General features: G+C 36.8%; 4 protein-coding genes across 4 annotated transcripts; 2 read left to right on the forward strand and 2 right to left on the reverse strand.

Annotated features, from left to right (window-relative positions):
- Positions 1-426: 426 nt before the first annotated feature.
- Positions 427-8,419, reverse strand: LOC113493415 (elongin-B). Its single transcript, XM_026871388.1, has 5 exons — positions 8,312-8,419; positions 8,097-8,190; positions 5,561-5,705; positions 3,149-3,251; positions 427-2,920 (listed from the first exon to the last, which is right to left on the reverse strand). The coding sequence occupies exons 1-5, from the start codon at positions 8,312-8,314 to the stop codon at positions 2,906-2,908; spliced, it is 360 nt and encodes a 119-aa protein (XP_026727189.1). The 5' UTR covers positions 8,315-8,419; the 3' UTR covers positions 427-2,905.
- A 680-nt stretch (positions 8,420-9,099) lies between these two features.
- On the forward strand, positions 9,100-16,222 carry LOC113493409 (zinc finger protein 596-like). The gene is made up of 7 exons (XM_026871383.1): positions 9,100-9,684; positions 10,207-10,331; positions 10,802-10,934; positions 11,730-11,894; positions 12,089-12,241; positions 12,546-13,199; positions 13,554-16,222. The coding sequence occupies exons 1-7, from the start codon at positions 9,354-9,356 to the stop codon at positions 13,562-13,564; spliced, it is 1,572 nt and encodes a 523-aa protein (XP_026727184.1). The 5' UTR covers positions 9,100-9,353; the 3' UTR covers positions 13,565-16,222.
- Positions 16,223-16,654: 432 nt separating this feature from the next.
- LOC113493413 lies at positions 16,655-17,780 on the forward strand. Its single transcript, XM_026871387.1, has 2 exons — positions 16,655-17,004; positions 17,377-17,780. The coding sequence occupies exons 1-2, from the start codon at positions 16,779-16,781 to the stop codon at positions 17,748-17,750; spliced, it is 600 nt and encodes a 199-aa protein (XP_026727188.1). The 5' UTR covers positions 16,655-16,778; the 3' UTR covers positions 17,751-17,780.
- Positions 17,781-18,018: 238 nt separating this feature from the next.
- On the reverse strand, positions 18,019-22,760 carry LOC113493406 (RE1-silencing transcription factor-like). Its single transcript, XM_026871380.1, has 3 exons — positions 21,246-22,760; positions 20,589-20,828; positions 18,019-20,239 (listed from the first exon to the last, which is right to left on the reverse strand). The coding sequence occupies exons 1-3, from the start codon at positions 22,384-22,386 to the stop codon at positions 18,258-18,260; spliced, it is 3,363 nt and encodes a 1,120-aa protein (XP_026727181.1). The 5' UTR covers positions 22,387-22,760; the 3' UTR covers positions 18,019-18,257.
- Positions 22,761-23,121: the final 361 nt, after the last annotated feature.

The following is a 23,121-nucleotide window of genomic DNA, read 5'->3' on the forward strand; positions in this document are numbered from 1 at the left end:
TAGTTACTTCCATATTTTCCTATCTTTAGCTAGCTATTTTTAACGTCCTTGTATGTCCTACCCCTTGTCCTATGCTGGAAACATCTGTGCGATGAAACAAGTGGTCCTAAAATCTTGTTTTATCAACTTTTCCTTTTTCTATGCTTCTAATGAACTTTCTTATGGTTTGGCTTGCGATAAGGCACATTATTAATATACTAGACTAGCTAAACTGGAAAATGTTTTTATGCCATGTACATTATTTATATGGATTTTTGTTGCAAAAAAAGCAGATTCAGATTCTCAGACCGCCTAAATATGCGGTATAAAGTTTCACAGAAAACTGTCCAGTCATTTGGAACAAGTTTTATTTTTTAAATTAAATAATTAAGAATAATATATCACAAACAGGACTGGAAGAATTAAAGACAAAATAAAACACAGCAAAACAAATCAAAACAGCTTTATTTCCTGCTGGCTCATCTGTGGATTTTTGAAAACTACACTAGGTATTCTTTGTCTAAGTCTCATTATGTATTCCAAGCGGTTTTGTTCAATTTATTTAATAATTAATTGGTATACAAAACCCTCTCCGATGTGAGACCTTAGATTACAATAGCTTAAATGTTAAAACGAATAAATACATATTTAAATAATGTTGGTGCCGTGTACTTCCATCACAGTAGGATTTGTACCAGCAGAGTTGAACAAAAGTTGAGTAGTATGAGAAATAACAGCTAACCACCGCACAGCGTCACACCGGGACCTCGACCAGGCCGCGACTACCATGGTTTACTCGGACACTACTAATTCGATAGAGAGAAAGCGTATGGTACAAAACATTGACTTATCACGACACGTAAATACTGGCGGTAAACACATGGTAGCGGTGTCTGCAATCACAAAACAATGTTTCATCAATTTTCTATCTTATTTTAAGTGCAATAAGGTGCATTATACTCAACTATCCTACTATTTTTGGATTTGAATTTAAAAAGAAATTGTATTTGGTAGCAAGTCTGACTCTTGGAGATTTTCGTGTTATTATCTAGCTATGCACCGTAAGCGGCTAGCCGGCAGGCCGGGGCCCGCGCGGCGAGCACCGAGACTGTATATAGTGGATGAACCCCAACCAAAATATACAAAACATCTTACATCAATAAAGGTGCAATAGAAAAATTACATAAAAAATAGAGAAAAAATAGTTTTCGTTGAGAGGAACTAGACATTATTCAAATTCATTTGCAATACAAAGTAACTTTTATAAATCACAATAAAGAATGTTGCAGACAAACGAAGATTATTTTTTTGTAATTACGAAATATAAAAAGCCCCTATTTTACCCCTATTCAATTAGCTACTATCTATAGTCCGTTCTATACTATATCAGTTAAATACCGTATCATTAATTTAATTTTAAATCATATTTATAAGGTGTACGCATGAACGTGACTGAGTGGTAAAGTAACACTGATAAACGTCTCCGGCAGTCACCACAACGACTCGAGGGAGGAAGCAACGCATTGCAGCTGTCTACGTCAGAGTGAGTGATAGGACATCAAACCTAGCAGAAATTATACAGCCGTATGGACTTGCTTTACTGTGACAAACTGAAAGATAAAAAGTAAAAATAAAAAAAAATCCACATAAAAAATGAGATGTTACGAGATCAGTTTTACTCGAGTTTTTATGGTTTCTCAGTATTACTTCATGCTTCTAACAAATCTGTATATTAATATTATTCAATCTGTTTATTTGTAGCTTAACGTAAATCATCGTTAGTCATCAATAAAATGGTATCTTAAAATAAACTTATTTCCAATATAAGAACAAGTGTACTAGAAAGAATACCCACGAACAATTTGGCTACCTATATGTTATATTCAGACCTTGGCGCACTGAGCTCGCTACAAATAAACAAATCCTTACACCGACTACGCATATAATGCTACCGAGAAATGAGTTTTATTATAAGGGTACCCTCGTATGCGACAGATCGGTACATGTTGAAGCGTCAAGCTGAAAACAAACTGCGTCGCGGTGTTAGTAACGAACGATTGTTTAAATAATTATCAATTAGTTAAGTGCGAAATTTGATAGGCACAAATCTTCTAACATTCAGTTTATAAATTGAGATATTATTTATAGTTATTTTTATTAATTAACGATATAATTCCGTTAGTGTAATTTCATGGCCTAGGTATTCTAACAAAGCCATAATAGATGACGAACGTTTAATATCAATTGTGCCATTAAGTTAACAATAGTCCTCACCGCGTAGACGACAACGCGAGGCGGCCGCGCGTCGCGCTACAGATGTACCGGCCATCACCGCGGCTCAAATAAATACCGTTACTACATCCTAAGTCTTCAAATTGAGCTAAGTATATCGATGTAATTCATTCGTAGACCTGATACCCGGCGCCCTGTTCACTAGGCAGACAAACGTGTGGATCTATTGCGGACTAGTCACTCATAGTGGACTACCGATACATCAATAGGTGTCTCTGGTCGCACGGCATAGCAACTCTCAGAATAGGCTCCGACAGGCGCGCGGACCCACCTCTACGTCTAAATGTAACAAAACTAGTATCAATCACTTACAAATGTGCAACCACAAAGTAATAGTGGTTGAAATTTTCGCAATAAACTACAAAAAGCTACACTCCCTTCGTACAAAGCATCACAAAAATACTACAAAGAAACGTGTAGACGTAACAGAATATGTTAAAATCGAGCAAAATGATCGATAAATTAATAACAAAATATGTTATATGCAAAAAAATATAGTTAGGTGTCGCACGCAGACCGATGGTGGAGGCCGGCGAGCGAGTTAGTCCACTTGTATGAACTAGGTATATTACAAAATCATTGCTATGCAAAGTTGGTGCTTGCATCAGTTTCGTCCAAACCACAGCCGAGTCGTTTAGTGTTGATCCATCTGGAAGGAAAATAAAACAATATCACTATTCATTTCTTTGAAAGTTAGTAATATATAGACACAACGTTACATTACAAGTATTCTTTGGATTACTGAAAATAAGTAAAGGTATTTGTTTATTAAGTACGATTCAACTTCGGTACATGATACATAGTCATAAAAAGCATACAAAAACTACGTTATGTAAAAAGTTCTTAAAGTTCTCTGTAACATAAAAAAAGAACCTACTTGTTCTTGTCCGTTGGTTTCCTGTGATTTCATCACATCTGGCAAATCCGGTGGCGAAGAGTACGGGGTCAGATCCAAAGCCTCAAATTCACCATTTTCCTTCCTGTAAATAGTTAAACATCTTATTAAAAACACTGTTTTGAAAATATTAATACTAACTTATATTATTATTGAGAGATATTCAGTTGACAATAGTAGTTGGATAGTAAAAAGAAAAAAGGCGTGTCACCTATACTCATAGTATTAAGACGTTCGAGTCCTGTCTGAGGCTTGAATTTTTTCATCATATAAAACATATTGAATTGCAAATTAAGAGGCAAAGTTTGTGAAGTTATAGAGAGTAATTTCAGTGTCTAGAGAACCGATTTCAAAATATCTTTTACCACCAAAGCCAATTTTTTTATGTCGTAAGGTATATGTATATTATTATGTTTCATAAAGAATAGGTTTTATAATCAGTTTGATTAGTACTAAATTCTATTGTTAGCTTAGAATTAAACTTATATACAAAATATTTAATGCCGTCAGTTATTTTAGCATCCGGAACCGTGCAAAAAAATATAATGGCAGCATAAAAATTCCTTCATGAATGGATCTTTTTATAATGACTTGTGTTTGAGTAAAAAAACTTTTTACAACGGTCATTAATGGATTACTTCATGTGCTGTGGGTTAAAAATAAACTTCGATACAAAAACGCTTTTTCACGATAGAACTAAAAGTAAGTTAAAATACAGCTAGAGGGTGGGACTGGATATGCAGTTAATGTTTATTTGAATAATATTTTAACCTTACAGCTGCACCACACCATTGCCATAATTGTTAAATGTACAAAGCTCACACGCGAATGTGACCGGTGATCAAACAATTTGCAAAAATATATGGGACAAGTTGATTACGTATATTCAATATCGCGATTCCTTGCAGCAATTAATTACTGCAAATAACGCTAGAGTATTCTATTCTATAACGTTGTTTAAACGTGTTATAAATGAATATGGCTACATACATAAAGAACTTGATATATTTGTAGCGACATGCAACGACACAAAATCAATAAACTGCAAGGTTTTTAACGCGGTACCGCCGGTGTACCTGTGCCACTATGTAAGTACTATGACGATGTTACAAGGTCTGCAGTCGATTATAATTCTCATAATTCATGGAACAAGTAACTTTGTCTGATTTATCATCACAATGGTATCTACTTCGTACTTGGTCTTAGCTTGATGTTAAGGATCGATTCAAAATGATTGAACGGCCTGTGGTCTTTCTCCGGACAGAATTTGCCGAATCCAGATTCCGTTAGTACCTACACTAGTTAAAATTCGTGCCGTAGCACGAGTTGGAGCTATGCTTGATAGAGTTCTAATGACTCTGATAAGACTGGATCGCTACTCGATCTTGGTTTGGTTAACATTAAACCTTAAAAATAAGGGATAGCACGGGCGTCTTTAAAGAACTTGAAATTGAGTGAAATGAAATCCGGCCTCTAGTTGACCTTTCATATTGATTGATGCAATATTTTGCCCATTTGCATCATCCGTTAAAAGTATAAGGGCAACATTGGAATATTTCGAGCTACGTATGGTATTCCGAAATACCGCTTGCTGAAAGGACGATTTTCCGAAAACACTCTACTCCGACGGTTAGTTGAACGAAAAAATTATTGACCGATGAAACGTTTCGCCAAAAATATTATTTATCGACGCTTGGTAGTCCGAATGAATCCTTCGCCGATGTAACGGTTCACCGAAAACACTCTTCAACGACGATTGGTTAAACGAACGAAACTTTCGCCGATAGCACTCGTTGTAGGGGAATTCTTTTGCCAAATGGATAGTTTTTTTTTCACCTTGACAACACCCTTAGGTCTTGTAGAAGTCATGTTAAAAATACATTATTACAAGTATTGTTCAGCTGCATTTCACATAATTATAAAATATAGTAGCTAGCGTAAACTGAATGCTATCGGCGAAAGTTTCGTTCGTTTAACCAATCGTCGTTGAAGAGTGTTTTCGGTGAACCGTTACATCGGCGAAGGATTCATTCGGACTACCAAGCGTCGATAAATAATATTTTCGGCGAAACGTTTCATCGGTCAATAATTTTTTCGTTCAACTAACCGTCGGAGTAGAGTGTTTTCGGAAAATCGTGCTTTCGGCAAGCGGTATTTCGGAATACCATACGTAGCTCAATATTTCTTTGACATGTATTATCTTTTTTAATTTACATGACCTTCAATTTCGAAAATAGGTATTCATAAGTTATTATTAAAATAATAAATTAGTTTCTGATTTTACCGAGTCATTCTCTTTTCCTTTTACTAAGGAATATTTGGGGTGTAATCAGACCTAAGTTAAAGTGCCACGATACAGTGACGACCACATGCAATACTTGCTAGCTAGTTTACCTTAAAGCCAATCCGATAGGTGCGGGACATTGGGCCTTGGCGGTGGCGGACGTCAGCCCATACTCGGCCAAGGTCTTCTCATCCTCCATGAGCTGGCTGTCCTTGTTGAACAGCATCTGACTTGGCGGGGACACCTTCAAGATACCTGGACACCAAAACATATGAATTTAATTTAATTTTCTAATATTTACAACTTATTAAAATTAAAGATGTTTTAGTATTAAAAAAAGAACTTCTTTACTAAAGAAATTAAAGAAGCGTATTCTTTACATTCTAAAGACATTTATTTACATTTTATTAAAAAAGTACGAGAAAAAATGGCGACATAGTTGACAACAAAATTAATAAATGCAGGTATTATATATTTTATATATGTAACACAAACTTCAATGACCTAATAAGATTAAATAAGTATTAATTTTATGTATTAAAAGGACCTTATTACTCAGTCACAGCCAAACCATTTGGCTATGACTAAACTCATTTGACTTACAACGATTATACATTGTGAATAACCCATGCTTATCAGTGAGTGATTCAACACGATACCATAACAAAATTGAATTGGACTAGTTTATTATAAACATATTTATTGCAAGTCAGCGAATATATGTTATACTAGATGTCCCGGCGAACTACGTACCGCCTAACAGTCGAAGATAACAGTGTAGACCAAATATTAAGGGTGGACAACCCTTAGGGTTATGAAAAATAGATAGTAGCCGATTCTCAGACCTACTGAATATGTATATAAAATTTGGTAAATATCGGTAAAGCCGTTTCGGAGGAGTACGGTCACTAACATCGTGACACAGGAATTTTATATATCGGATATGTTTAGTTGGCATGGAGTGATATGGGCTAGTCAATAGTCAGCATATTTTCATATGTAAATTACGAACTTATATTATTCTAGCATTAGATTTGCCAGCAGAAATCGTAACATATACTTTTAGACTCACCATTTTCTAATATGTCTTATGTATATATTATTATATTAACATTATATATATATGTATTATTTACGTAACTGAAGACTAGTTCAATTGCTACCAGTAAGTGACAGTGATAATGATACCAGAAATAGCTAAAATTTTTGGAAATACCACCTGTGGTTTTTCCTTGCTCAGTGTTAAAAATGGATCAAGTGCGAGTCGGACTCGCGAAACAGAAGATTCCGTACAAATATGCTATAGAAAAACAAATTGTTTGGGTGACAAAAAAAATTGTGGACTCACCCTCAAATTTATTTGTCATCCACCAACAAATATATAACTAATTTCACCTTGATCTTTATTTTTAGTTATCTATTATTATTCTTATCATGGTTTATGAGATAAAGTCTGGTGTCAGACGAATGGACAGACAACCCTCAGTAATAGGATTCTGTTTTTATCCTTTGGGTATGACCAGATAATGAAAACAGTTTAAAGGCCATCATTATAAAAAGCCCAGAAGTGGGAAACTCAGATCTTAATCATAATATAGTACAGTTCATTACATCTTCATTCGTCCAGTACTAGTCAAAATAATTCCAAGAAACCAACACTAGATGGCATTGTGTTGGTATATGAATATTTCAATAAATGACATACTTTGATTAACAGTGCTAGTTAAATTAATGATAAGAAATCTTTGAAATTATACTTATCAAATTCTTGAATTTCTTAACCCAAGGCCAATGACCTTTTAAGGTCATATTATTGATTTTGATAGCAGCCCTTTTTTGTTTCATAAATAAGCATCCAGTATTGATTATGCATTTTCTATTCATGGAGGCTTTATTACATTGAAATGTCACAGATTATTTAAATGTTGTGTATGCATTTTTGTATGTACTCAATACTTAACTTTTCTTCTCTAATATATTAATAAGGCACTATCTCTTATTAATATAATCTATTGAGGCTATTATTAATTTTTTCTTTTAGTACTTCTGTTTACAAAACAGTGGCTAATACATTGTTGTGACAGTTGTGAGCACTTCACTATATCATAGTTATATTCTCATTGAACATGACAACACTTGGCTGGAGACTTCTAAGTTACTAATCCCTCCAGCTGTAATCTTACAAGAGATTAATATAATCCATATGCAGATTTACAAGTGGAATAATATCAATGCATTGACACATCTGTATAACAGCAAACAGCTCACTTATCAAGGCTTAACAGATTATCATGGGACAGTAATCAGTCCAAAGTCTAGAACTATTAAGAAAGCATAAACCAGTCAATGATAAACACTTCTAAACCATTCCTTTTTTAAATCTCGTCCTTCAACAAATCATAGCCACGATTTTCAATGTTAAACACAAACACACCTATGAAATGCTGTAGCAATACACTTGGTAAATATTCTGAGTCATTCTTGTTTCAATCGGAAAATATCGAATTAGAGCACAATTCTAGAGTATTAAACATTCATGAACAATGAAGAATAACACAAGGCATAACAACAAAACCTACGCTGCGCGCCCGACATTGTATCCTGACTATAAATAGAATTTTCTCATATCGCGTTTATCGCACCCACCTTCGATCATTTTCTTCAATTCTAGCACAGTTGTCGTGTCCTTCGCGTCAGTGAAGATGGTTAATTTTTTTCGCCTAATCATTAAAAAGACATCCTGAAAACAAATTCCATTTTTGAGGTTACGTCTTTCAAGCTAATATCGCACGTCAATATATCACTGATTGCACAATTTATTAGACACAGTTGTAGCAGGGTGTGTTCTCTTGATAACTTACCATGTTGAGTTTATATTTATTTTATATTATCTATTTATTTTTAGGAAAAAAACTCTCCAAGGCGTACCTACGAAATGAAATTATAACGAAATGACAACTGCAAGAATCCACAGATTGTTAATCTTATGATGAAAAAGGTGGTAATTGAAAATCAATTTATTTTGATTTTAATATTAAATTTATTTTAATTCTTAAGCAAATTTAATCTACATTAATTCTATATACGCAGACCTTTATTTATGTTTTGTAATAAGACTCCGCATCATTATTTTTAACGGAAGTTTAATGCTTAATGTGTCTTTCTCACTGCTTTATTTTACATGATTTTTATTAAAATTGTGAATATCCTAAAAAAGAAATATCCCTACCGCTTTTTCGATAGTAAGATTTTTGTACAATACAAAACATGTTTAAAATTTACAACATCATTGCGTTTGCCACAGATGACAAATATGGATTTAGGTAACAGATGTTCCAAGTCATTTTTCTTCATATTAATATTATATTTATTTTAATATTACTTTTATTTTCTTTTGCCAAGAAATATTAATCAAACAAATAAATAATTTGCACTAAATTCCATACTATTTACAATACAGAATAGCGTCAGGAACTCCAATGACTACCGAAGTACGTTCGTAAGCCATAACATTTTACTAAATTGCTAACTTTAAAATAAATATATATTTTTTATTCTTTTGTTCTTATATATTTCGCTTTCACAGACATGGACAACATCATAAGAAAAATAATAATATATCCGCAATAGCTGTGTAGTAGTACCATTAAATTATTATGTCTACTTGTTTTGACGTTGCGGTCATTACACGTAAATTATATTGTGTTAGGAACGTACTATCGTTTAGCGTATACTTCGCGAAAATGGAAGAATTTTATTTTATGTGTTGTTTAAAGTTCCTGGTTTCCAAAACAAACTGAATGAGTTTTCAACGCAAATTTTCCAAATCCTTGTAATGTAATGGTTGAAGAAAGTTAGTGAACATCAAAACATAGCGTATAACCTCAAAGTTGTGTTAACAAAATGAATTCACAAGTTTGTTCGAATTGTCGTAATGAGAAGCCTGTAAATTCGACTGATAATCGCTTGGTAACGGAGAGCTGTGGTCATGTGAAATGTATGGACTGTTTGCTGCACGAAAAGAATGGTTGTGTTGCTTGCCTTAAAGAAAAGTCCAAGTTAAAAATTGAGATAGAGTTGACTTTGGTGGAGACTGTTCATGAGGACCGGGCTGCTGACGGCGAGACTTTGGAGACTGACGACAAGTCGTACGACGACGATGTCAACAAGGAAGTTCAGTGCGAGATATATGATAAGAAGAAACCTGAAACATCACATATTAAGATAGAAACTGGTATGTTTTCTTATTGGACTTTGTTCATGTACATTATACATACACCGTTTACCTTGACATTTTGTAGCCAACACAGCCATTGAAAGTCCAAAAGAGCCATAAAAAACAACATTGTTATTGTCAGGTACAAGACTGTTGCATACTTAATGTTTAGTAACAAATAATAGGTGTACTGTTTGCTAGTAATATAAAGCGACCCTTTATTAATGACACTATTGATTAGTGTTGATGGAGTTGCAAAATGCTCAACTATAAGTTCATAGTTCACCTAAGTTTTCTGTATACATGATATGTATCTCAAAGTATTTTAATATTGGTACTGAGAGCAACAGCAGCTTGATCTCACAATTACACAAAACAAAACAAACATTGATATTATCTTTCAGGGACATGTTTTTGTAGACACATTTTTGTTTAGTATAAGTAATTAAGTATACTAGCAGGGCTTTACACAGTATACAATTATTTTGAAAATCTGATTCATGTCACTGTCTACTATTCTTATGTATTTTCTACTTTCAGATGCAAATGGTAGATGTTACTTATGCACAGTATGTAAAAAGAAATTCCATGCCCGAAGCCAAGTGGCGTACCATGCATACTGCAATGGACAGCGGAAGCCCTTCCAGTGTCCAGAGTGCAATAAGGTAATTCTTAACTGGTATATGTCATAGTTAATGAACGAGAAAATGTGTATATTATAATAATAATATTGTTACATGTATAAAATAGCCCAATTGTTTCAACACACATGCTTGCAATAGTTCTGTATGTACTTTATGTCCGTTCTCCCATAGAGTGGAGGTTAGTGATCCCTAGTAGATGCCCCATCACATTATACATTGATTAAAGTTCTCAAGAAGGCTTTTGCATTTTAGACCTGTGTCCCCATGAAAGGGACCGGGCACACCTTTGAAAGGGACCGGGTCTCTTCTCATATAGTTTACCAGAGAGTGAAAAATACCTTGGATGTAACTCTCTGTCACGTTTTGCAGGTTTGATCCGGCATATACTACGCAGGGATCGTCCCTACGACACGTCGCGCTCATACTTATTTCGCCCTGGAGACTAATCAGCTATTCAAGAATTTTGATCGTATCTGGTTTTCTGATTGCAGAGCTTTGCAACCCTCTCTCACTACAAGTATCACATGCGCGTGCATCGCAACGAGCGCACTTACTCCTGCGACGTGTGCAAAGAGGGCTTCTTCCAGATGTCGAAGTTACAGCGGCATAAGCTGAAGCATACTAGTAAGTTATACTGTTGGAATTGAAATAGTTTTTTTTAATTTTAAGAAGGCTTTTTCAGACAAATTGTGGTCCTATGGTCCCTGTTCTGAAGAAGAACTGGCGGACTTATCTGAATGAACAACTGTTGTAATCTTTTTCATTATGCACAAAAAGGAAAACAACTTATTATTTGATGTTTTACTTGTCATAGTCTGATGCAGAGTAGCTTAATAAATACTCACCGTCAAGGTGGATAAATGCATAAATGATGTTCCTATATGAGATGTTCATGAATAAATAGAATTTTAGAGCTGTAGTGCAATAGCCAGTTGCCAATGGGAGACACAGATATCCTTGCAAATTGTTTATTGATAAAGACCTTGTTGATTCGGGCCATGTGTCGTCATTCTGTCGTAAAAAGCAGCATAAAAAAAAACTGTTTGCGTGTACTGGTATGTAGATGTACTGTCAATTTCATCAAATTCGCGGCATATTAGCTATCTGCGGAGATTATTGAATTTTACTAAGGCCCGATTTTTCAATCGCCAGATAACTTTTGTTCGACGAATATGTTTGACGTTTTGACAGCTTTTGTATAGAAAATATGTCAAACGGCCATATTTATTCCTCAGATAAAACTTATCTGACGATTGAAAAATTGGCTCTAAGTGACAAGCAATTATTCTACGAACAAGTATCAAGGACAACATGACATGTATAAGTGTCATAGTAGATTAAACTGAGCGATGTGTAACCGCTAGAAACTCATTCATTCAGCTACTAAATACTAATAACTACTTCTTTATTACTCTGCAGAAGAGAAGAAGTTTGCATGCAGCCAATGTAACAAGGCCTTCAACAATTTATCCTCGCTACGTAAGCACGGTCTCACACATACCGAGGAGCGGCCATACGGGTGTCCTACTTGTGGTAGCCGGTTCCGGGATAGTTCCAACTTTAGGAAACATATGCTTAAACATGGTAAGATATACAGAATTGCATGGCAGATAAGTGTCTAAAGACATAATATGTTGAGCCTTAATTTTCTACATGTATAAAGGAATTTCTTGTATTTTTATTCCAGAAATAAATATAAACTACTAATATTGTTTGTCGTTACCTACTGAAATAATTGGAGAGTACATGTATAGTGTGTTGTCTGTTGTCCCCCGCAGAGCGCAAGTGCGGCTGCGTGGGCTGGGGCGCGTGCGGGCGCGGGTCGTGCCCGCTGCGCTCGCTCCGCGCGCGCGCCACGCACCAGTGCCCGCGCTGCCCGCGCGCCTTCCACTCCGGGAAGGACATGCGCAGGCACGCCGCCGTGCACACCGGTCTATATACCAATACATATATATTATTTTGCTTGCCTACTCGGAGATCAGATGACAGAGTTAAAGTATTGTATAGACTATAGGTAAAAAATAAGAAAATACTAATCAAATATCTACCTGTTATCTGCTTTTCGGTACTCTATGTATAAGCATTTTTTTGTTTAATCGAATTAGCATTCACGTTTGCATAATGATAAGTGACCGTCACTAACCACTAATAGGCCAGTTAATAATAAACACATAGATTGTAACAATCTAAAACAAAAGCAAAAAAAAAATAACAACTTATTTACTTACATTACAGACTCAAAACCATTCCGTTGCAAGGTGTGCAACCGTCACTTCAGAAGAAAGGACAACCTCGAGCGTCATATCCGTAACACGCACCCAGACTATGTACCCTCCACCGCCGTCGAGTGCGACGAAGCCGCTCTAATACAAATCCGAGCTAATGGTCACACGACTAAACCTGACGACTACCAAAAGGGCGAAAAGATCAAACTAGAAATCCTAAACCCTCTACCGCCGCTACCAGAAGACGTCATACAAAAACACATGCATGAAAACGGCAACCGTAAAGATGACACGGAACCAGAAACCAATATTGACAAATCGTACATTTTAGTCGCAAACAACGCTCGTCAAAGCGTCATTGTCGGTAACAAGCCTACGAGCGTAACGGAAGCAAAGACTCCTAATGAAGAATGTGAATACGTACATAAAATACGGAAGGCATCTATAATACCGCTGCCGCCGATCGATGTGAGGAAAATGATTGAATTGGAGGAACAAACCAATTTGAATAACTTGGACTTGGGGGCGCCGCCGAAGGGCAAGAAGACGTTGTACGAGAAAATTTTGTATGGAGATAGAGACAAGCGAGATCATGAGGATGGGAATGTTGATCCTGGTGCGGGGATACACTGGAGGAGGAAGCTGAAGCAGTCTGTATCCGTAGGTAGGTGTAAAAAGACATGTTGTTACATAATATGTTGTAAGACATGTGTTTATAATGTATCATATTGATACATTATAAAATCCATGGTAATCATTGGCCCCAATATTGGACCTTGATAGACACCATTGTTTACGCACAATGTTCCGACTTGGAGTCTTCGTGCGGAAAAGGGAGCCCACAACCAGACCCATTGTTACAAATTGATGCTTTGACATTCAGTTTGAATTCCAAATAACGTCCTTAATGTTTGTGTCAGGACCGTATTATAAAAGAATATCCCGTGCTTAACAGTATCAAAGGCTTACCACAGGTCGAAAAATTGTTTTTCCTTTAACAATATTTTTTATTTTACAGATTTGAAATGAATGAAGGCTGAATTGAAGCAGGGTGGACAGGGCAGGTAATCCTAGTATAATACCTATTTTATATGTATTGAATGCATTTATATTCAACGACGTTTCATACAATAAATCAATTTACACTAAAACAATAGTTATATCAAGTTTGTTATTATTAAGCATTAATCCTGTATAAGCAAAAATGAAGTTTTTACGATAAAAGGTCCATTATTATTTAAGTAGTGATAGAGTTGTAGCCAGTAGAAGTAAAGAAGAAAGCAATACAAACTATCCCTTGGGACTCAATACAATAGTGTAGGTAATTCAAGTCATCTTGGCACACGGTTCAATGTGTGGGTGACTCCGTAAATGTACAGTGACGCTGTGTACTGATACCGTCTTTATTGTGTGTGTTATAAAGCTTCAATAATAAGCAATCGCACGCACACATAGCGCCGCAGGCACAAATGAGTTGAACAATCAGTAGTACGGTTGTTGGAGTAAAGTGGATCAGAAAATATTCAGTGATTTTTCCTTTTACGTAATTTTCAAGCCTTTTTATTCCCTTGTCATACTTTTACAATATGCTAATGTATTTAGTCCCTGGAATGATAATCATCACCCATGTTTCCTAACAGTCTTGTGTCTGTGTGATTCTTTGTATACTATTTGTATGTTATCTTATTAATCGAAAAGCTCATGTATTTTATTCTTGTTTGGTTTCGTATTTGGTTAAAAAATATTTAAAAATCAAATGTTTACTTTTTTTAATATTTTTTTTTTCTAAATCAAAATGATTTGAAGTTTCTTGACTGTTAGATTTTTATACATTTTTAGGAACAGATATTAGTGTTTTTTTTTATGTATTTTCTGTAGTTATTAACTGAATGCTGTACTGCAAGTCGTAACCAGTCAATAATATTACTAACACTAGCACGTAAGGGCGTCCAAGACGCGTTAGTTTTAACTCGTTGCTATTAGCTGTGACTCTTATTTCATATATTATGTATTTTATTAAATGTGTATCCCAGATTTTAAAGTGTTATCCAAAAGGTTTTATTAAAATTATTATTGATTGGACGATGCCACGGACCAAATCATTTGATCTCTAACGGTTTTACATGTTTTAAAGGTAGTTTAGAAGTTGCGAGAAATTGGTATAAATTGCAATACATATCTAGCTATGATATATCACTTTTGATGATGACATTTCACCAACCCATCGCGGCCCCGTAATATGCGGACTGGCTGTTTGAAATACACCCCAGTGATATGGGTATAAGCGTGTTTGTATCGCAACTTCCTCGGTCTTTCTCGCATCGTCTTAATGAGCCCTTTGTTCGCAATTTGTTGGAATGCTGTGACGGGGGTTGAGACTGATTGTCAAATGGACAGGAGCTTAGAGGTTATAGATTTACATTTTTGTAAAACGACCTGCACGAATTTGGAATGACTTAGGCTCTTCACACACGAGGTAATCCAAGTACTCGATGGTCGAGTATTTTAGACTCCAAGCATTAACCATACAAACTCATCAAGATAGTTGAAACCAGTGTCTGAGACTTGGTTTACCTTGTGTATAAACAGCCTTAGGCCTGATTCGCACGGGAGCTTTTTTAACGCCCGTTAAAAATGCGTTCAAATAGAACAAATGCACATTTTCATACGACTATTCCCTTTAGCGCTCAAAATGCAACACTACTCGATAAAAAAGCGTCGCGTTTTAAAAACGCGGACGTATGAACAAGTACTCGGAAATGCATTTGTTCTATTTGAACGCTTTTTTAACGCGCGTTAAAAAAACTCCCGTGCGAAGGCCTTAGTGTGGAAAAAATTGAAAGGACTGTTTTGAGAATGTTGTTTTAAAATATCACAATAAAATGCTCATATCGATAGTTTGGTCTGCCAAAAGATTCTATGTGATAAATGCGGTTTTTCGATTCTCGATTCTTGCGTAAAAATATATAAATAAAATAAAATTAGTTTTTATAATGTCGACTGAAGATCATGATCTCTGATGTAAGCTGATCTCACGTATTTTAAGTTGATGTTTAACATTATTGCGCGTACGGTCTTGCATAAACTCGTTCATCAGTTTTCGACTCTACATCATCGAAAATGTAATTATTTGCCATTATAAGTAAGAAAATTTGCTGCCTGGACAGTTTAATGTTTACTTATCTAATTTAAAATGTATAATTATATTTTTTGTTGCAATTTGAAGCAGTAAAAAGTTGCCTAATATCCTTTATTTACTGGGGAATTTCTTCTCTTTCACCGACACTTCAGCTAACGTCGGCACACATTTCCGGCCCAGACCTATTTTATTCACCCATTAAATTTCTAAAATAAACCTAAACGAAAAATTCAGATAATTTACTGCACATATTTCACCAGCTAAATTCAACTGAACATTAATTTATCTGATATGGACGCTACCCAACTTTCAATTGTCTTGTTACAAAATTACATTAATTTAAACTTTTGAACGAGTTATAGCAGCCTGCCAGTATACATACATACGATGTACTGACGAGCTTTTTAATTATATTTTCATTAATCAACATGAATTTAATTTCACTTAAAATGCGTAACCCATTCCTTACTATGTAATAATAATAATTTTGTTCATCATTGTCTCATAACTATATACCGGTTTGATACAAATAAATGAATTGAAACTTTTCTCTTTTGTTTTATTGTTATTAATTGGTAAATGTTTATTACTACCTGTATCTATTGCCAATGAACAATATGTTTGGGTGTTTGCCAGTTTTTTCTTGTAGTGTATTAGGAAATGTACAGGGACGGACTGGCTGCATGGTTTATTTACATTGTTGTAACGATCTTATTTAATGTTCTTGGGATATACCGTAGTAGAAAAGTTAGTGTAAAGTAAATTTTGTTTGCTACACTAACTAACACTAGGTAATAGTAGAGTGTGCGATCCTTACCTTATTCTACATATTTTGTTTGATTGACATTAGTTTTTATGCAAGCCTTTTTGTTTCTATATGATATCAAACCCTTCTCACATAGGGGTTACATTCCTAAATCATTAAAATTTTAGAGCAAGTAATAATTAATCGAAAAAATATTTTTATTCCGCATTCATAATAATTTAATATTCACAACATCAAATCCGACTCTGCATTCTAGTACACAGATAAATCACGCGAAGGGTATTATGTAAGTTCAGACTGTTCAGAGTCAATGTTACGCCTGCTCGCATCCGCATACCATGGACATAGTCACTTCTATCACTTGTTTATACAGAGAGAGTAATTGGAAGGAGATAGTGCATAGGTACCATGACCACCCTGACAGGAACAAGGTGTTGTGGGTGTACCCTAGTGAGGGGAACTTCGAGTTTATAAAGGCTTGTGTGAAGGAGCTGCTGTGTGATAGGGTTGTGAGCGTCGGCTGCGGGTCCGGGCTGCTGGAGTGGATGATCATGGAGGCTACTGGTAACGAGATGTTTAGTACTTGCGAGTGATTGTGTGGGCTGTGAAGAGGGGAAGTGTTAGATGTAGTGACAACCCTTGGGTTCTGATGTTAATAAAATAACGGTGTAATTTTATAGTTGTTTTTGAAGCACTGATATTTTTTGAATATTTTTTTTTATTTAACACTCAGATTAACATGGTTTTAGCCCAGGGTTAAACATGTCGAGAATATTTCTGTTTAAATATTGTACTTTGAGAAAAAGATTATCTCTTTAAAACTTATGATTTAATATGTAACGAAAACATTTCGCAATTTTGTTTTTGTTGTTTATTCGCGACAATAACCTAAAGATTAATTAGTATATGGAATAATCGTGTATTTAATTATTCCAGGTTTACCAGTCTCTGGAATAGAGGTAGACGGGGCGTGGTGGCGCTGCAAATACGCCCCGCCCACTTTTATACCTCTCCACTTCACTCCCGCAGAGATAGACAAGGACACAATCACTCTACTGCAGAGGAACACTCACACAGCTTTACTGTTCTGCTACTTCAACAATCGGCCGGCGTTTGAAGACTACCTCAAGTATTATAAAGGGAATGTCTTGATTATCATTGGTCCGCATCAGAAAGGCGTGCATACAGACCCACAGCCCTTCAATGACGTCAGCGAGGACTGGGTCCTCCACAAGTCACAAGAGATCAGAAGCAGCGGCGACTTCATAGCAGTATACACAAAACAAAGTGTAGAAACGCATTCCATTTAATAAATAATTTACACTTTCTAATCTTAACAGTCTTTTTTATAAAATTTTAAGCCTGGTCACACTGTGTTTACAAATTAGTGTGGCCAAGTAATTAAATGCTAACAATAATATTTACAAACAAAGTATTTGTTGCAACATTTATCAATGATTATATATATTTTTAAGTTAATTGTTTCTAGTTTTATTTCTATTTTGAGTTAACATTTATTTGATATAAAGAACATCGTAGTGAAACAATAACATTTCTTAAAAGTACAAAACATGACAGCTCAAATTCCAGAATGTCCCTGGCAATTATTTATCTTGCAATAGCAGCATTTGATTAATGATTTAAGTCGAATGATACATAACGTTAGAATTACACCCCGGACTTACATGGCATTTCAGGAGCGTATATAAAAAAGAGCCCTTCATAAAATGGAAATGTTGCACAACAAATAGCCTATCACAAAAGGAGTAATATTAACAGTTCATTTTCCCAATACTAACTACAAACAAACATAATTCTTAATTTTTCATCAGTTCTATATTCTTCACATTAATCTTATTGGTGGTGGGTCTTATTGCATTCATCATAGGGTCCATTATGCTTTGAATACAGATCGGGATCTCGTTTGTGGGGCACTCAATAGATCCCTCGAGCAAAACCTCCTTCTGGTTCATGATGGGAACCTCGTTGATCATTCTATTGACTTCGTCCTGTTGGCACCCTGTGTCGGTGTCCAGGAAGTGGAACTCGTTGTGCATCGGGTACAGGCCCTCTAGGGGGTAGAACATGTCGAGCCGCGGGAGGAGCTTGTTATCGTCCGAGTTGTCATCTATCTCGATGACGTCATTCTGCTCCTCCGATGTCTCTTGCAGAGTGACGCCGGTCAGGTCCATGAGGCCCGAGTACTTTTCTCCTATCAGATTATCCAACAAGTACTGCTCTATGATTGGCTGGTTTGCCGCGGTGTTGTTCATCGTTATGTTATAGAAAGCGTCTGATTTGACTTCGTTCTTTATTTCGCTCATGTTCTTGTGTATATCTTCTAGCGGAGGCGACGCTTTATATTCGCGAGTTATAGCCGAGTTGTTGAGGAGGTTCGCGTTACACATTCTCTCCAGACTCGGCGACTGGGTGTTCTGTTTTATAGTAGCTTCCAGTTTGATGTAGTTGGGGTCGTTGGTTTGTATCTTCTGCGGCGGCGGCAGCATCGTCATGGAGTTCACATTCAGTTGCTGGTTGAACGAGAATATCTGCCCGTTACTGTTCATCTCACTGTCTACTGGAGTAGTCGCCGTGTCCGCTAACATCGGCTCCTGAGGATACGCCATTATAATGTTGGGGGACTCGCTCAGTGTGGGTTCCGGTTGTAGCTGCATAAACTGAGTTGTTATCAAATTGTTGAAGGTCACAGGACTGCCCAGACCGAACCTCTCATTGTCTTCTAGTCTCCTGAACGCCATCTTCTGCTGAGAGTGGAACATGTTCACCTGGTCTGGTCCTTTGAGAATGAGATTACTTTTGACGGATATTTTGGGCTTCTTCCTGGGCACACCTTCGGGTTCCATCGTTATATTAACGGGCGAGTTACAGGAAGACGGTACCGGTAGTATCTGCGTCGGTGTTATGATGGGCCCGGTCACTTTGTTAGGCATAGATATTTTGTCAACAGGTTTCAAAGTGATGTTTCGTAAACTTTTCTGAGGTGCTGGTGGTAGCCTGATCGGGAAGTTGTTCATGATGTTATTGCTGATACTGCTCTGTATGGAGCAATGGTTCGACACTAACGAGTTTACGTTATTGTGCTGTAGAAGACTTTGCTCCATGGATACTGATGGGTTGAGGAAATGCATATTGGATTGGTTGGTGTCGTAGGTAAGGAGGTGTTGTGCAGAGTACTGGTGCCTCTCCATCATAGTATCGTTGGAGCTCTCGGAAATGAGGCAGTCGGAGTTGTTGTCCTCCTTGCTTGCTTGACCGTTGATGTCGGAAGGCTGGGGAGTGTCGTTGCTGGAAGTGGCGCAATAGCTCTTGGTGTAGTCTGGCGGCAGACTTTCAGATAAACTGTCGCAATCGTAAACTTCGATCGGTATATCATTGACAGTCTTCGGGGAAGATTCTTTGTTCGGCTCTGCGCTTCTGGAGCTCTCGCTACTCGTGTTCTCGCTGGGTATAGTCCAGGGGCGTTGACTGGCTTTATTTTTGGTCAACTCTATAAGCAGCTGAATGCCTTCCTTGTCTGAGTGTTTGGTTAGATGCACTACATATTTATCTTTGCTGACTGTCTTGAAACGGCAGTAGGGACAGCGGTGGATGTCGCTGGAGGTCACATTGGGATGTTTGGAGATCATGTGTGATGTGAACATGGTGGACTGGATGGCGGTGTAGGGGCAGTGCTTGCACTCGTACAGACGGCCGTTAGTGTGCTGTTTTTTGTGTCGTCGTAATGAGTTGTGATCTCCAGTTCTGAAGTTGCATTTATCGCATTCGTAAGGTTTGTCACCTGTAACAAAATAATATTATAAATAAATATCACCTTGTCTGCCGACCCCTTTATAGTTCTAAATTAACCTCAGAAGCTTAGTTGGTACAGCCGCTTAGCCAGGAGACGCAGGTTAGAGTCTCGTCAGAGGTTGAAAAATTTCCATTATTTTTAATGTTGCCTTTGTACCTGGATTAGAGAGGTCAGATAGGCAGTAGCTCCTTGCAAAACTGGTGCTGCATCTGGTTAGACTGGAAGACGACCCGGACTCCGTTGGGTTTTCATATAGGAAGTCCTTCATCATAGGAAGGCAGGCTGATGATGATGATTATTTGTAGTTATTAGCGAAAACCAGGAACATTTTACATACCTGTATGTGACCTAATATGGATCTTCAGCTGGTCTTTCCTAGCTGAAGTGAAGTCACAGTGCAGGCACTTGAAGGGTTTGACCTTCTCGTGCACCTCGGTCACGTGCACCTGCATGCGCCGCTTGCTGGTGAACTCCCTCTGGCAGATACTACACGCCACGGGCGAGGAGTTTCGCTTGTGAACCATCTTGTGTTTTGATAGCTGATTCGCGTTTTTAAATGCTTTTGAGCAAATGTTACCTGTTGATTGTGGAAGATTTTAAAAGTAAAATTTTAAACGTCTATATTCAAATTAGGCTAGATACTAAGTTAAGTAGCATTGGTCGTAAGACATGGTCGACATAGGACAGTACCCTGATTCACCCACCCTTCATGGTATCTTAAGTGTGTGTGAGATGAAAAACTGGCGCAACAAACTCCACAGAATGTTATGGTGTCTTTGCATTACATGATATGATATAACAAACAAAAAAATAATTTTGCTTAATCTGCTTTCTTGGGGTCAATTGAATGATCATAATAGTTTTACATACACAGTTCTTATTGAACAATTAACTATATTCTGGTAAAATTCAAAGAGTGTAAATAATTGGAAAGATGACTTAGCTGGAACAATCAAGGATTAATAAATGTATATACATGGCAGCCAATACTTACAAACATGACCTTTGAATTTCCTATGTATATTCATGTGGACATTGTTCAACCTGTGCCTGTTGTATGTCTTAAAGCCGCAGTTGTCACAGGTAGGCAGCTCCATATCCACTGAGTGAACCTTCCACAGATGTGTGTGTAAAGACTCCACAGTACCCAACTCAGAGTTACACTCCGGACATATCAGAGACCCATTCTTATGACATTTCCTGTGATATGTGAGGTTGTCCGGCTCCTTTAGGCGTACCCGGCACCCGTTAGTAGAACACAGTTTCCCATACTTTTCTTCTATTGTCTGCTCCCTTGTATCCTCTTTAGTTTGATCTGTTTTAAGTATAAATGGAATGTGTGAGGGTTCTTTCTGTTGTGGAGGTGATGGTTTAGAGGCTGCGGTGGTGCCCTGTGGCTGAATCGAAGAGATAAGGTCTGGTGGCACACTGGACACCTGGATCATGTTGCAAGAAGTGTTCACAGTTGTGGCCCCCGACACACTGATGTACTGAGGAGCTATCTCATTGTTATAAACTATATTAAAACTAGCATCCTGTATGATTTCTTTAGGATCAACTTTCTCAAAATTAGGTGTGCTCATTTTGTTCAACTCATCAACAGATATGAATCCAACACCTTTAGGTAAGTTGTTGTTGGCACTCACTGCCTCAGGCAGTATCTCTATCTCTATGACCTGCGGTATTTTGAGGTCTGCGACATTCTGTGCGACTGGTTCTGCAGCTGGTGGATCTATGACTGGAATTTCTTTCTTTAATTTGGCGTTTTTAAGCGCTATTTGCACTAGACTTTTAACCATTTTCTTGACATCTTTAATACCCATTTTGTGATGATTACGTAGGTGCGTTCGTAGTGTCTCCTCCGCGTCGAACACGCTGGTGCACCCCGGACAAGGTATCCGGATATTGTCTGCGAGGCCATTGCTCTTAGCCAACTCTGTGTGGACGGTGAACAAATGAAACTTGATGTCGTCCTCGGCCAGGGCCATGTAAGGGCACGCTTCGCATTTGAAGAATGCAGTGGATCCCACTGATTTTTCTTCGTAAGACATGACCTTCTCTTTGGTTGGTTTTGTTTCTGTGGCACTTTGAGTAAGGGTTCCATTTACATTCAAGATAAATCCTTGTACAGACATACTTCATGGCACGAAAGCTCTCAACCAAATTTGAAAAGACTTACAGTTTAATAAACTAAACAATGCATCACACACAGCTGTAAACATCGAAAGCCATTATATTACGTATCGATTGCAATAAAAAGAGATGGCGCTATTGAACCCCGCTTTATGCGACAAGGAAAAAATATAACATTGCTTAATATATTATTTTGCTAGGTAGGAACGCAGTTTGACAGATGGAGAGCAGCTGTTATTAAAGTAGGCTACACTTCGGATTATTTCACCGCTCGGTTTTTTTGTTTTCTTGTATATTTAATTAGATTAGTTTGTAGATTCTTTGACTAGTTTTATCTTGGATACAATTAATATTGATAACGTTAATCTAAAAAGAATTGATCACAGAAGGGTAAATTAAACTTTTTAAGATATTTTTTGATTTATTAATTTCAAACTATAGCTAAAATATTATTAAATTAATCTAATTATCTACACATTGAACATAAAACAATGAGGAACTTTAATTTTGAAATCGATTGTTTGTCCACAGACTAGTGGTGTCTTGACTTTCCTAATACGTGTTAGTCTATGGCCGGCAAATTGACTGACGTATCATATTGATGTCAGTGTTTAGCATCGTGTAATATTTCTTATCAAAGTAAAAAGAAACTGCAAAAATGAGCGTAAGTATACACGATTTTTGTTTCATTTACAACAATGCGTTTGTGTTGACATGCCTAATGTGGTTTATTATTG

This window comes from Trichoplusia ni, chromosome 4, assembly GCF_003590095.1.
Source record: "Trichoplusia ni isolate ovarian cell line Hi5 chromosome 4, tn1, whole genome shotgun sequence".
In the NCBI taxonomy this organism is placed as follows: domain Eukaryota; kingdom Metazoa; phylum Arthropoda; class Insecta; order Lepidoptera; family Noctuidae; genus Trichoplusia; species Trichoplusia ni.

Excerpts from the sequence above, each read along its gene's own strand:
- LOC113493415 (XM_026871388.1), bottom strand. Across the intron at positions 5,706-8,096 it reads ATTGAAGAAAATGATCGAAG|GTATCTTGAAGGTGTCCCCG; the intron begins GTGGGTGCGATA and ends TTTGGTGTCCAG. Across the intron at positions 3,252-5,560 it reads CCTATCGGATTGGCTTTAAG|GAAGGAAAATGGTGAATTTG; the intron begins GTAAACTAGCTA and ends AACTATTTACAG.
- LOC113493409 (XM_026871383.1), top strand. The coding sequence starts at position 9,354 with ATGAATTCACAAGTTTGTTCGAATTGTCGTAATGAGAAGCCTGTAAAT. Across the intron at positions 9,685-10,206 it reads ACATATTAAGATAGAAACTG|ATGCAAATGGTAGATGTTAC; the intron begins GTATGTTTTCTT and ends TTCTACTTTCAG. Across the intron at positions 10,332-10,801 it reads AGTGTCCAGAGTGCAATAAG|AGCTTTGCAACCCTCTCTCA; the intron begins GTAATTCTTAAC and ends TTCTGATTGCAG.
- LOC113493413 (XM_026871387.1), top strand. The coding sequence starts at position 16,779 with ATGGACATAGTCACTTCTATCACTTGTTTATACAGAGAGAGTAATTGG. Across the intron at positions 17,005-17,376 it reads GATGATCATGGAGGCTACTG|GTTTACCAGTCTCTGGAATA; the intron begins GTAACGAGATGT and ends TAATTATTCCAG.
- LOC113493406 (XM_026871380.1), bottom strand. The coding sequence starts at position 22,386 with ATGTCTGTACAAGGATTTATCTTGAATGTAAATGGAACCCTTACTCAA. Across the intron at positions 20,829-21,245 it reads GAAATTCAAAGGTCATGTTT|GTAACATTTGCTCAAAAGCA; the intron begins GTAAGTATTGGC and ends CACAATCAACAG. Across the intron at positions 20,240-20,588 it reads CCATATTAGGTCACATACAG|GTGACAAACCTTACGAATGC; the intron begins GTATGTAAAATG and ends ATTTTGTTACAG.